At 32.6% G+C, this 15,548-nt stretch overlaps 2 protein-coding genes across 5 annotated transcripts in view; one reads left to right on the top strand and one right to left on the bottom strand.

The window, feature by feature from the left end:
• Positions 1-465: 465 nt before the first annotated feature.
• On the bottom strand, positions 466-2,109 carry LOC123711406 (40S ribosomal protein S15Aa). Its single transcript, XM_045663980.1, has 3 exons — positions 2,002-2,109; positions 1,493-1,790; positions 466-581 (listed from the first exon to the last, which is right to left on the bottom strand). The coding sequence occupies exons 2-3, from the start codon at positions 1,786-1,788 to the stop codon at positions 488-490; spliced, it is 390 nt and encodes a 129-aa protein (XP_045519936.1). The 5' UTR covers positions 1,789-1,790; positions 2,002-2,109; the 3' UTR covers positions 466-487.
• Positions 2,110-2,668: 559 nt separating this feature from the next.
• Positions 2,669-15,548, top strand: part of LOC123710676 (protein sidekick) — a 36,126-nt gene continuing 23,246 nt past the window's right edge. For all 4 annotated transcript variants that reach the window (XM_045662742.1, XM_045662739.1, XM_045662740.1 and 1 more), the window contains exon 1: positions 2,669-3,198. In XM_045662742.1, coding sequence (XP_045518698.1) covers positions 3,099-3,198 — 100 coding nt within the window. In that variant the 5' untranslated portion in view covers positions 2,669-3,098. The remainder of the gene's footprint in view (positions 3,199-15,548) is intronic.

Here is a 15,548-nt window from a genome sequence, read left to right as displayed (position 1 = left end):
GCGCTAGACTTACGTGCCGCTGCCTATAACATTACACATTAAAAACAAAGTATTCTTAATAGTAGTATGCAATGGTACATATATCATTATAGAACACCACTACGTTCATTTTCGTTGTAACTGCTAATTTCACAGGGAGGACCCGATATCGCCATCAAGTTATACTATTCCAGTGTAGACTAATTTAGGTTGCTCATTGTCACATGTTTCATCAAAGATAAGATAAATTGAGCGTGCATCTCCCATTTGTTATTTTGAGACACGGATTTTTAAGGAGACACTAACTTACAAACCCTAACTAAATCATAATGTTTATAATCAGACATTTCAACCAAAAACCACTTCAAATAACAATGATACTAAAAATCTTAAAGCAAATCTGTGGCGCCATCTTGTATGCCAAAGCATGAATGTACCAAACCAGAATTGATACTTTGTGTACAGTGAAAAAAATTAAACAAAGAGTAAATTTTTAATGTATATTAGATTAGAAGAAGAAACCTAATATTTTGCCTCCAAGATGTTTTCTTCTGGCTTCTTCATGATCCATGATACCTCCACTGGTTGTTAGCACTAAGTATCTATAAAATAATAAAAGAAATATAAATTAAATTTATCCACAATAAATTTTCTTCACTTGGAAATAAAACAAACAGGTGTGTTTCTTTATTCACCATCCAAAGTATATCTTAACTAAATTTATGATTATTTTATGTATGTCTATGTATCATTTGAGATTAATGTGAATCGAAAGCACTCTGTATTATTAACCAAATAGTTTATTAATTAGTTATTTCAGGAAATTGTTAAACTAGTATAACAAAGTTATTTTTACTCCAAGATTAGGTGAGAAGACACAGGCAGAGAAGGTACAGCCTTAAAAATAAATGTTATTTTCATACGAGCATACCATTGTGTACCTTGTGATATGGTAACAATGAATTTACAATTGCTACACCTATTCTTTCCTAAATATTTGCAATTAAATTTCTCCCTTAACTTGTTTATTTGCATGATGAACATTATATCTCTATGACATAAGAGACAATGTTTACTATAGAGTTACATCAAACTCAAACTATTCTAAGTTTGCACAACACATCAAATAACAAACAACAAGAACTTTGGGAGATTTGCAGTAGTTTATATAACAACCAGTATATTAACTATTTTGTATGCCTCCTTATATTAGGTAGGTTAATTAAGTGATATTTGTGTACTTTTTAAATTTTGGAATGTTGACACTGTTAAATATTTTACATGACTATATATTAATTCGTTTAATTTACACGCTGATTTTTTTGCTTATTGCAAGCAATAATTGGCACATGAGATATTGACAATTTTACCCCAAAAATAACCAATCGTAAAATTAAACCATAGTGTTAATGTTTGCAGCCAATTCAGAAAGAAGTCAGTCGTTGATAAGATCCAGGTAAATTACTTGTAGTACTATACGAAACAGTATCCAAAATTTAAAAAAAGTGCTTACCCGAATTGTCGAGAGGGCAATAAGTTAGTCCACCTTTCTATATCATTGATTGGTACATCAAATCGTGGTGAAATAACTCCGCATTTGTTTAATCTGCCTGTCAAGTTGACGACGATTTTTCCTGCTCTGTGATCGTCTACAATCTCGAATTCTCCAATGTAACCATGCTTCATCATCACAGTAAGAAACTTCACAATAACTTTAGAACAAGGGCGGATGAGCACTTGTCTTTTGCCTCGCTTTTCGGCATTGTGGATTGATTTAAGAGCATCACTCAATACGTTCATGCGCACCATGGCTGTAAAGATTTAAAACATTTATTATAATGACCACTGAATACATGTATTATAACCTCGTAACACCGTAGGCTAAACAATAATACACTAGGGCACTTTTCGGATTCCGCACTAAGTTGAAGTCAAAATATTGTTCCCATTACACAAAGTAACTATTAAATACACCAAATATTAATAATTCTATACTTATTTTTCTAATAAAAGGGTGATTACCTAGGATTTAAAACCCGCCGCAACTTTCCGTAATGACAGGCTAGTTGAAAAAGAAATATTTTGGCAATTGAGATCATCTATTGTCAATGTCAAGATGTCCAAAGTCAAAATACGGTTCTCTGTAATGTTGCCAACTTGAATATAGGACAGACCATACATAAATATGACGATACCACACTTTCAGGGCTTTATCAAAAATTCATAAAACTAAAGTAGTCTAATTAAGATAATCTAAAATATTTATGTTTGGCAAATATATTGTTGTTGTTTTTCGTTCGTAGTGTGTAATATATATTCCTCCATCAAACGTTGTGTGGTCAAGTCACATGCTAAGGTATTGCAACCCTATGCATGCAATAGCAAGTTTATATTTATAATTAATATTAGTTAAAAAAAGAAATTGATTCATCGTACGTGTGTAAAATTTACATGGATTACCTTCCTACCTTTATATTAATAGCAAAAATATATTAATATTATGAAACATAGATTATATTTTATATGCTATTTCATATTCTGTGGTTTTATTAAATACCATTTTATGGTATGGTACTTCCATAGCTTCGATTAATATTACTCAGGCACTCTGTGGACCAGGCACAGATAAGTGATGCTAGAATTGAAGTGAACCTCGTTACTGTCCGCGAGTCTGCGACAGATATTGTAACATACGGTTGTGTTTTGTCTCAACTCTTAGCTTTTGAGTTTAGAGCGTCCTTCGGGAAGATTGCGAAAAGAAGTTAATGAAACTTTCGAACTTTAAAAAGTTTTTTTTAAAGAAATTCGTATACGTCACAGTCTGTTAAAACTTAAGGAAAGTGTTTTGTTTCAATATATGAATGTATAAAGAGAATTTAAGTAAAGTTAGATGCTTTATGGGACAAATTATAAAGTTGAGTGAACTTTTGTACTTTGCTGGCAAATGGTAATCCCACAGGTACTAACGTATCCTTCTGTTGTGGTGAATTTAAAGCATAGCAACGCCTAAAACATGAGCTTTTATTACTTAAAAATATCGTTGGGTATTTGTATAGTTAATAATGAGGTAAACAAATAATGTGCCTGTGTAGTTCTAAAATTGTGAGTAGTTTTGTGCTATGGAAGAACTTGAGCGGTGGAGAAACATGTCGCTGAAATTAAAAGTATTTGTATTTGTTGCCTGCTTCGCACGAATTTCATCTTCAGCAGAAAGTATAGGTAAGTATTTTGTTTTGAAACAAAAGGTTTTTATGTAAACATACATACAATGACTTGTTACCTTGTACTGTAACAAGCAAATACAGTTAATTCCTTCCGAGTTGACTAATTTGTTACATTTTTGTATAATAATATAATTGAGTCACAAGATTACCAGTTGCTACTTTCATTCATTCCACAGTGCACAATGATTATAAATTAAACCGGTAATTACCCTAAAGTGACTCACTATAGAAAAATGTTTGGAAATTTTTCATTCTTTAACTCACTGGGCATATAATGGGAAGAAATAGCACAGACTGATGACTACTCACTTACCTTTAAAGATAAAGAATCATCATATGCATAATTAGGCTCCACTGTGCATTTATTATAGGGCTTCCACTCAAAGACTTCTAACTAGGAAAAACATCTATGTTAACTAGAAGGGAAAATCTTAAAACCTAATTACATCATACTTGTATCATACTAAAATCCTTATGCCTTAATCTGTGTCAGGCAAACTTTACAGTCAGCTCCATCATAATTCTTAATGAACTTTGCCTAGTTAAAGTGCTGTTCAAATATTCACCAGCAAATTAACACTAGACAATGACATATTGCTTATTCAGAGCATCTTAGCTTTATATTCTGTGCCACAAGTTTATTTCAATGTTGACACATGTAGCTGTATTACAAAACTAAATGTCATATTAAAACATAATACTTGAGTGAATAATACATACATTCACCAATTTTACTGATATTTTCTTTATATTTATATACCACATGCATTGTATATACCATGCCACATTTTTTTTCATCTGAATGCGCAACATATTTTCACCTTGAATGTCAAAAAAGCGTAGTTTACAATGTGACGATTTTCAAACAAATTGTTCTTCGTTCATCATTATTTTGACGTTTTCGGACAACTACTTTTTATACTACATATACAATAATAAGAAGAAAAGCACATTCATGGTACCGGAATTTTATTTGTTTTTATCCTATATAGAAAATTTCACCCCTTATTTAACTGAACAGATGTGCCTGTGTGCTGTATTTATTCAAATTAACTACCGTTAAACCATATCCTATTCTTAACGCCTTTTAATACTGTCAAATTCGGTGATGCTACTATGCACCTATTTCAGAGTGATATGGTTCATCATTTGGATTAGCCTTCAGTGGCGGCAATCGATGTCATTAAATTAAGATAAGAAGCCATAAACGATACCGACTAAGCCACGGAGACGCTAAGTTATTATGAACGATAAGAATTTAAGCATTCAACCCGTAGATTAATTCATCTAAAGTACGAGTATTACATGTGTGGAAACTAAAACAAAAGAAATAAGTAGGACAAAGCAAGAAATGTGGGACAAAGTTCAAGAAAGATTTTAGAGACTGTAAAGCCCCCCCACTTTTTTATATTCACGACGCTATCAATAAAATACAAGGATATCCTGTATTTCATTGATTACTTTAGTATGAAAGGTCTATGTATCGTCATGGTTTAGCTTGTCTTCCATACAAAAAAATACATCGTGGGTATAATGCATGCCAAAATTAGTTAAAATTGCGGAGCTGTGTATGATCTTTTGTGGTTTTTTTTGTTTTAGCCCGTAATAAACTCAACTGTCAGCATCATACGTAATTACATAGTAAATCCGTTCTTTTGTTTACAAATTGGGATTGCTTGGACGTGCTTTATCAGGCCTCAATATCGCAAGATATGAATAAATAAGTAAAAAATACAATATAACATACTGGTCCAGCAAAAGGCGACAGACGAAATTAGCAAACTAAACGCAATAGTGTTGGATTACTTAATAATTGATTTTTATGTAATTACTAACACTAGTCTGAAATAAACTTTTTCTTTCTTTCGTTTACACTGTATACATATGTATATGTATGTGTACTCAGACGTTGATATTTAGAAATAATATGATCGGTTAATATACATACATACTAATGGAATAGAGACCATAGATTGAAGTCCTTAGTGCATTACAGCTATAATGAACTTAGTCTATGTAGAACCTACTGCCGCAAGAACGAGACCTGTTTAATAGGAACGTTGGGAACAAAAAGCAACTTCGCATGCCTAACAGCATTCCAGAGTTTAGATTCAAGCAAATTTCTGAAATAAACTTCTGGTTCATTCGAAATTGTTTCCGTTTTCTCGGCGTCTACCTGTCAATGGGTCGCTACTACGGCTTATGATTATGACACTGTGTGACTGAATAACTCTTTGAAAATCCTGAAGGGCTTGAGAGTACTAGCCGTCTCACAAAAATGCATTCAGGAGCATGAACGCAAAGTGCCGTGAACACACATCAATGCATTTTCTTGCTCGATTATCCTGTGTAATGAAAATAGTAACTAAAGTTTAATATATTTTTTGACTTTTTTAGCTCAGTCTTTTTATTTTATAAATCATTATTTGAATTAATAAATATAGTTGCTACAGTAACGAACTAAATCACTATCTCCTTTATTTAAAATTTAATTTTCAGTTGAACGTATCTAACTCGTAATAGTGGAAAATCTTTGTTACCATTTGAATAAAACCACTGACCATATTCGAATTTCAAACTTCACTAATAGCAAGCGAGCAACTAAGCTAATTAGCAGCTATAAATTCACAAAAGTGCATACGTGTTCATCCTGTATGAGCCAGTGGCAACCACGGTAAACATCGTCATAAAAGGTTCTAGCTCTCGTAACTTCAGGAGCGCCTAGAACCAGCTGAAGCTTTCTTGTATGGGGTGTTATTAATATTAAAACGTGTGCGCTGGCCGAGTAAATACGGGCAATGAGCCATCGCTCCTGTTAAGGTTCAATGCCTTTCTCCCTATTTCACTTGTAACCTTATCGCCATTTCAAGAAATTAGATAACATTTTTAACCTCTTTAGTTGTTTCATTTGTAATTTGTAGTATAATTATTTCACACCATACACGATAAGAGTTTACAGTTTTGTTGGGTCGCATTTAAGGAATTTAAAATATTCTTTAATGTGTTTTATACGTTTAAAGTATTTTACCGACTGAAGTTTTTAACCAATACGACTTATGGTCTTTAAAGGAGCGTAAAAATTCATTGAAGGCCGGTAACGCGCTTACGAGCATTCTGGCTGTGTCCATGGGCGGCGATGCCACTTAACATCAGGTGACCCACCTGCCCGTTTGCCCCTTGGTCCACCAAAAATGTAATAAATTTTAATTCAATGTGTTTATTTCTACACTACACATGTGTTACTACGGTAACTCCTTCCTTAATTGATATCTGTGCCAAATTGAGATGCCGATTTGCGTACTAAATTTGAACTTTATACAACCGTACCTACAAGTTGAACTTTCTGAAATTGAATTGAAGACCTTGCTCTCTATTATAAAGATCCCTAACATATGTGTAGTCGGTTGCATGCAAAAATAACCCTTTAACCTGAATTGTGTTACGTATGTAGTTGTACCTTAATACTATACATATATGCGTTTCCAGTGTATTGCAATACCTAGCTGGCTATTGGGTTAGGAACCCTTCTTTATTATTCAAGGTGAGTTGGGGAAGATCCCAACAATTGAGTACCGTGGAATTAATTTCTAAATATTAATATGAAATAGATTTCGTAGTGTTAAAAAATACTAGCTATTAAATAATATTACAATTCAAATTGCAGGTATATGTTAAATTGTTCATATTTAGCCGTAAAATATAAACTTATGGGACTCCACGCGCCAGCGTTGAACTTCCTTGCTAATCAATAATTAATTTACGTTTAAATTGCGGCGTAATTATAACTGATGTGGAGTAACTTTATCGCCTTTAACCTTATGCTGCCTTATGAACGATCGCCCAGGTTAACGATTTCCATAAATCTCAAATAATACTGATTAATGCGGAAGGAACTCCATACTTTTATTTAAATAAAGGTATGTGTAAATTATTGTATAATTAAAAATTCAAATAAGCTTTAGGCTTGTTCATAACTATAGTAGGGTTTATCTCAAATAGTTATATTCTTTTGTCAGGTTTATGTATTCGAAGTGATAAGAGTGTTAACACTCCTGTCTTTCATTCAGGAATTTATTTCTAATATTTATTTAGGCATATCTCACAATTTCGGTCGTAAGGCAACATTGCACGTTTCTATATAAAAGACCCTGGTTTTTCTAAGATAAAACGATTTTTATCGTTCAGTTTGTTTGATAATATCAATAATGTGCAGATAAAATAAAATTGTTTGCATTATAGTAGCATAACCGCTCAATGCATTAGTTTTCTTTATCATTGCTTTTGAAATGCCGTGATAACGAATGGTAAATGTATGTATAATTCCTTAAACTGCGATAATTATGAAGAAGTACATATTAGTAACAAAACATCTTAAGCATGTGCTCAATCTTTATTTTAGTGTCATTTATATATGAAAATGAAAACAAAACTTTATAGTGATCGTATTTATTTTCAAACATTTATAACTATTGGAACGCCTCAATAGCGTTTCTATTGTGAGGTATTGTAGATTAATAAAAGTATTGACCACAACATCCATCAGTACTTGATGGACACATTTTACATGAAAATAATTTTAGGCTCAAATGTTAGCATCCTTTGTTAATCATTACACCCGAGTGACCGTTGCCTCTCAACCGTGCTACGTCCGAGAGTAAAAATAGAATTTAATCGATCCTATAATACATGTCACTTGTCCTTAACAAAGTCAATAACAGTTTTTTAAGGTTCTAACTATTCTACTCTGTATGGTTATTTCATATATATGTATCCCATGAAGGCTAAGGAAAAGTGACTTTGAAACTAAAGAAGATTCTATTTTCAAATACTGAGTATTTGAGGCACTACATGTTCGAATTTCGAACCTAATGATGAAACTAAAAAAAGGTTTAATACAGATTAGATTTACAAATATGACATTGACTTTCATAAATATGGAATAAAAATTTGAAATCTTGAAACAAACTAATTTAATTATAGAAGTGCAAAATACTATTGGAACTAAGGTTATATACAGTTGTTTAGTGTTCGTAAAAAAAAATTAGGTAAAGATTTCTAACGCATTCGAAATTATGACTCGCCGGTAGGTAATCTCGTCCGATGATCGTTTCACTTTAGAACCAAAGAAAGTAAGTAGTGGCCGTTAAAATATTTTCTTTGGTTCTTGCATTCCTTCGATATCTATGTTGTATTAAATAAGTAAACTATAATTTTTAAAATATATTTGTATACATATAATATCAGATATTTAGGGTGTAACTTTAATTTGGTCAATCCGTGACCATGCTCTAAAACACAAAAAGTTGAATAGTTTTTAGAATTGTTTATTCAAATGTTTATTTGAACTGTGTGCTCTTCATAAACGCAGTGTATTTTGACGATTTAAATGATAGCAGTGTTGGACGTTTAATAAAAACTGGAGAATGCCTTAATTGGTTGGTTTAAGTCGAGTAAGCACCAAGTCGGGATGCCTGAGAGTTCAGCAGATGTAACGGGATGATCGAATAGTTACGCGGTAAATGTATAAATAATACATATGAGTTAACGGTGAACTCGTATTATAACCAATTTACTCTGATACTTTTTGCTTCCTTTTTGTTTTTATAATAAAATATTAATTAAGCAGATGTTCCTAAATTAAAGGTAGGTTAAGAGTCGCGACTTACCCAAAAGTCGATTGTCAAAATATATTTGATTTGTTTACCGAAGTTGTACTATAAGCACAATGGCTATGATATAGAAACGTCAACGTTATATCAAAATCTCATACATTTTTGACATTCGGTAACACTAATTATTGGTATTGAATCTCAACCAATGAGCTATGGGCATGCCTTTCCAGTTCCATATCAACAAAAGACCATCTGTCTATACATTTTTTCGCTGTAGACATCGGACTATAATTTTATAAATAATATTTACCTACATTATCGTTGATGTAAGTTTTTGAAATTCAAAAAGTTTTTTTTTTCTGGGCTGGACTCCCCTTATTCTCAGACAAAATACAGTAATTTTCATAAGAATCTGCTGAGCCGTTTCGGAGGAGTATGGGAACGAACATTGTGACACGATAATTTTATATATAGAGATACTGAGAGATGATCTTTTGACCGAGAGCTTTGTCTAATATACCAAATTGATATAGCGTGCATTTCAAGTTTTTTCTTAGTTGATCCGGTTTCGATTAGAAATGGCCAATTAACACAAAATGCCGTGCGCCAAGGGCATCTACTCAATAAAATTTCTTATATTTCTGAACTTCTGCTGTGAAGTAAAATAATTACCAGCATTTCTTTCTATTGATTTTTATAATGTACCTGTACCTAAAGATTTTTCAGAAATAATAAAGATGACCGAGGAATGTATGCAATGTAAACAAGCATACTTAGTAAATTAATATTGTGATGTGAAGAGTATTTATTCTGTTTTATAAAATGTTGATTTCTATATTTTTAAGTTACTAAATAAATTTACAGAAGGCTGTGTACTCAGTAAACCGCCAAAAACACACTTTCTTAAAATAATACAATTGTTTAACAATTAAAATGCATTCTCTTGCCATTTAACATCGGATTGGGTAAACTTTTAATTACTAAACCAACGAACTGTTCAAATCTGCAGCATCGCAGTTTTCACCATGTTGATTCCCGAATCGGTTTTAATTGTATTTCAATAAATTTCTTGTGCCATTGCTCATGTAGGTTAATTTTCTATACATTGAAAATAATTATATTTAATTTAATATTAAGTATGCCGCGGGGAATTAGGGCAAACCTTTAGCATGCACTGTAGCGGGCAGCGGGCACGATATTCTGATTATACATCACTCAATTTTTATTTGTTGTGATTTTTAAAAGGATTTATCAAAATACTGTTACGTGTTGGAGTGGTCATTCCACTGATCGTGAGTCATTAGAGTCGAGACCAATGTTTCATTGCCTGCTGGAGCATTTCATGAAATCTTTATTATTTTATAATATAAAAACTAGTACAGAATCCTGAAGCCTTGTATAACGATATTACTGTACAACTAATAGTTTTTTGTAAGCAAGGAAATTTCACATGAGTTTTATAACTTCGACTGGAAATATTGTATAAGTACATTTATGGTTAGGCTTAACCGGAAAAGATGACGGACAATGTTCACTTATTCAGCTGACTATGACTCAAGACCCGAACTTCGAGTTACGTATTCTAAATTTAAAAAGGAACGTCGTATAGTAACTTGACAGGCTTCGTTCACTCGAACAAAGCATGCGATGGCGAAAGGTTTCTCTGGTCAATACAGAGTACGCGGGTGCGGTATGTGGTACAGCTCGGATTACAAGACCGGCCCAACTGGCGAGTCACATTGCGATTACAAAGACTTTGTGTCTATTGCTACAAATAGAGATATATTAATATGTAATTATGTGTGTGTACATTTTCATTAAGAATTTGTTCAGATTCAAGAAAATGTATCATTTATAATTGAAGTTTAATTACGATCTTACGTAAATAGTCTTTACGCAGAACGCTGATTTTAATAGGTCCGAATCTACTTTATTTCCTTGATTGGGTATGAAATGTAGCGTTTCTTTGATAAAAATCTCTTGTCTGCAATAAATGTTTCTTTCTAACCAAATGCGCTTGAATTGTTAAGACATTTCACGATGCGCTTAGAATTGTTATATGTATTCAATCATTATTAAACGTCCTGAATTCCCCGAATAAAAAATGGCCTTCTGTGGCTCTATTAGTATGTTAGTGGTCTTTACGATACGTGCCAATGCTATGAGTCACGTAACGGAAATGCTGCTTCACTTTGAAATGTAAGCCTCAATGAATTTTACATAATATATTGGGATGTTTTTCTTTAGAATATTACCTTAGGTTATCCTTTTAAAAGAATTGCTTAAGGCGATGTATTAATAAGGTCCTTTAAAGGGCAAGGCAAGTAACTAGAACCTTACCATGAATCATTAACGCCCAGTATAGTTGTTGAGGCTTACTTATGCGACCATAAAGTAGAGAGTATTTTGACCACTTCCGTGGCTGAGGTGCCTACTGAGATAGTTAATATTTGATCTTGAGGAGGATCTTGAAGTTTCGCAGACCGAACCGCCCAGGGTTTTCGGTCTATATAATAATACTTTAGCGGGAATTTTGAGGAGACCTATTAATTCTGCAAATACAATAATTCATATTAGTTTTAGTACCGAATAGTTGGTATGTGCATACTTAAATCATACTTCTCACATAGGTAAGGCTTTTAACTCTTTCCTTACTTACCCAAACATCTTAATAATTAAATTCTCCTCGATTAATCTGGGCTCAGCTGTGACATACTTTAATAAAAAGTAAGAAATGGGAGTTCCCTAAATAAACTTTGTTTGAAATAAAAAGTTTCTACAATAAAATGTAATACAAAGCTCTTCAAACAACAAATGGCTTGGGGCTTTGGTTATTAGTGATATATCTCTTTTATATAACCACCACTAAGCATTATTTGTTTATATGCAAGGAACAACCAAACTATTTTCAAAACGACGAATTAATATAAATAAATATATGTAAAATAAATGTGTTATCATAACTTTTTTGTTCTACATCCTTACTGTATTCTTGTCCATTTTCCCACAATATCTTATTCATTATATTGCATTACTTGTAATGATTAATAAATTCCTCAATAATAAGTTTTCGTAACGTGTGTACGTTACTGTAAATCCTTTGATCAATTTGAATCCTAGTCTAGAGCGTTATAGAATTCTATTTATTTTATAAATATATGATTATAATTCGGAGATCGAAGTTATGTTAACAAAGTTTGATTGAAACTTGAACAATGGGACGTAAATACTTTAAGTTTACGAAACAGTTCAGATGTTGGCATTTAGCCAGGGGTAAGCTTGTTATATTGGAAATGCAATTACTAGAAAACGCGTAAAAAGTTATAAACCACAGGTGGTCCGGAGAACTAGAATAGTAAGATATTTATAATATTATTAATAAGTTAGGTTTAAGCAGGTTTCAATGCGGTCAAAATGGTTAAGAAATTGTTGTATTTTTCGCCTTATAAAGTAGTATTATAGTTATTAGTTTTAAATGCTTTTATCTAATGAATTTAGTTTCCGCTATGTTATATTTCCCATTTAAAGGGTGAATGAAGCTTTTTTGAATGAGGCAAGATTGTCTGGAAATAATTATTGTGTCGCCTGGAATCAAACCTAGGACATAGGTAAATGGATTTAATTATAGGTTACGAAGGCGTTAAAGCTTAGATAATTGTACAAAACTGAATGTTAAAGAAGTATTTACCCAATAAATGAAGTATGAAAATAATTGCTAACCTTAAAAATTGTGAGCAATTTACGCGATAAGTAAAATACAACACACGTGAACACGCGATGCAAGTAACAAGTAAATGCTAGTAAGAGCGTTAATGCTATAATCAGAGTTCATGTACATTCTTATATCGGGTTCACATTCTTACTGTTCTTTTAAATAATTTTAGTGTGTATAATTTCGGTAGTCGGTCATTAGTAAATAATAATAGTGGATGCATGTCCATTGTTTTTGATACAATTAAAAACATCCAAAGGCAATCTGGCATAGCAATGTAAACGCTTTGCAAGCATAAACTATATTTAAATATGATAAAATACATATGTTTATATTCCGGAAATCAGAATTTACCGATTAAAGAATTTTCCGAAGAAAGAAGAATTACAGAATTTACAGTAAAACCAGCTTAAAACGATTTCTCACGGACCCTACCAAAAACGCGGCTTAAGCGAGAAAACGTATTATGCGGGATAGGAAAAATAAAACGTACTACATACTATTATGTATTATGTTCTAATTTTACATAATAATAATGTAATACATCATATTACATCATAATTTATACAATACGTACGTACGAACATATTGAACTTTTAATTATTACCCAGTGTAATGTACATTTTCAATCAAGCAACACGAGCAACTTCCGTCCAACCTATTCATATCTGATGTGACCTGAGGCATTAGGTAAGGGACCTAGGTACGCTCGATTCTGCATGTTTGAATTGCTTTAAAAAAGTTGTTCTAAACTCGTAACCATTCTACTACCACAATGAAAGTATTAATTACAGCTTGTTAGCTGCTAAACACTAAATTAAAACAAACGCTACAACCTTTTAGGATCACACATCAGATTTATGTATCTGTTTCGTGATAATTTATTCTGTGTCTGACTTACGCCATCGACGTCTTAGTCTCAAGGGATGCCGGTTACCTCGCGATGATTTGTTTCACCTTACGTGTGATAGATATCACAGTCTAAGACACAAAGTCCATTAAATCACAGCCGGTGGGAACCTACGGCAAGGGATCATTGTCGCACGCTAAAGCTACTAGGCCAACATTACTCACTAAACACTAGGAATCATTCATATTCCTCTACAATCCCAAATATATCACTATTGTGGTGCTGGTGACGTTCAGACAAATGGATGAAAAAGGACGTCTGTAAAGAAGGGAGAATCTATGTGAAAGTTATTGGATTATGCCTAACCAAACAACGACGACAAACAGCATTTTATTTAATCGCGATGAATACAATAGAACTAAACCGGCAGTATTTAAAATCGCTTACTTTGAGTGATTCCTGTACTTGATTGGTTTCATTCATTCAACTTAATGTAATTGGACTAATATTTTCATGTACCTACCTTCACGTTTGACTGTAATCCAATTAATATATAATTGTAATGAACGGCAAGGCAATTGCCGCATTTATTGATTTCGTAACGAACGTCAACAAAATATATATAAAGACTGCTTTAATAGAGGTTCAAAAGTAGTTAAACAGAGTTATCAAGAATAAAGTATAATCGCGTCGTATAAGGTATTGAAATATTGTCTATGCGTAAATGGGTACGAGAGATTTTGACGAGTTCCAAAAAATCGTGCCAATTAAAGTGGGTTAGGCGTTGAGCATATGATAGCTTATCTAACTTTATCAGTTTAGATTATAACCATGCAGTCCCCTATTCATTACATACAATAGCTTCATTTATTATGGTTCATGAACTAGTATGAATGAATTGTCCTTGGTCTAGTATGTATAATCTGACACTATACAATTTAGTTTTGCTATGTTTTATACCTGAAATAATAAATACAAAATCAATGGTTCAAAATTTACATTTACTGCCAGTTCTCAAATCAAGTCGAAGAACGGATGAAAGAAACTGGAAATAATCTCTCTGTAGTTTTTTTAAATGGCTCAGGTTTTCTATACCAAATGTATGTAGCCTGCAACCACCTCACACGTTGAAGTAATCGATTGTAACAATTTTAATAATATTTCTATTTATATATTTTATTATTCCAAGCTCTATAAAAATCATTTGTTTAAACACGAGTTTGCCGTCGACTTTCTGCTTATGGTCCTTATGACTTACGTTCCTTCTAGATAAGAGCGTACTAATTCCTGAAAGGCCAGCAACGCATTTGTGAGCCTTCGGACAGTGTTAGTGCCCATTAGTGACTGTATCACTTACCATCAGATGAGCCTTCAGCACGTTTGTGTAGAATAAAAAAATTGTGGTTATATGGAAATCCTTATATTTAAAGAATTTATTTATTTTTTATTCCACCTTTTACGACATTTCGCTAAATATATATGTAATTGAAGCATCTTTAAAATATGTAATAGGTCGTTATTGTTTGGTTCCTTCATGAGTTATTGTTGCACGACACATTCAATGGCATAGTTCCGTTTTGAAAGAGGAGCTTCACTTCCCCGGATCCGGTGAAAAGTCTACAAAAAACTTTTTAAACCAAGCGGTAGTTTTAGTGTACTATTGATGTATCAATGCACACATTTTTATATTTACATAACATTACTTTTTTTTTCATGGAAAGGAAATTAAACTAAGAATAACAGTTATATGTTCGACTTAGCGCGCACTTAGATTCCCGTATGTCAAAAACCCATACAGTTATGAATTTTTGTCAGCTCAGCTTAGAACTTAGATCTAAGTCTTGTTTCTGAAACTTAATGATATACTCGCGGTTGTTATTATTTATTTTGAACGGCCAAAGTGTGTTTTATATATATAATCTACTTAAAAAGAAGTAAAATTAATAAAGACGTGCAGCTGGTCTATATCATATCCCTACCACAACTCAGAGAGGAGTCAGGCATGGCCCAAACCTTCCGTTTCTTTTTGAAGTCATAAGATAGAAAAAAAATATATAGAACTCGATACATCATCCGGATATTGTGTAAAAACTTTCGTAAAGGTTATAAATTACGCTGAAGCAGCATATATCGTAACACGTGTTGAGTGTTTCTGGGCCAGTTACTGCAGT

This window comes from Pieris brassicae, chromosome 6, assembly GCF_905147105.1.
Source record: "Pieris brassicae chromosome 6, ilPieBrab1.1, whole genome shotgun sequence".
Lineage (NCBI taxonomy): Eukaryota > Metazoa > Arthropoda > Insecta > Lepidoptera > Pieridae > Pieris > Pieris brassicae.
Note: the sequence above shows the minus strand (reverse complement) of the source record. Positions and strands in the feature narration are given on the sequence as shown.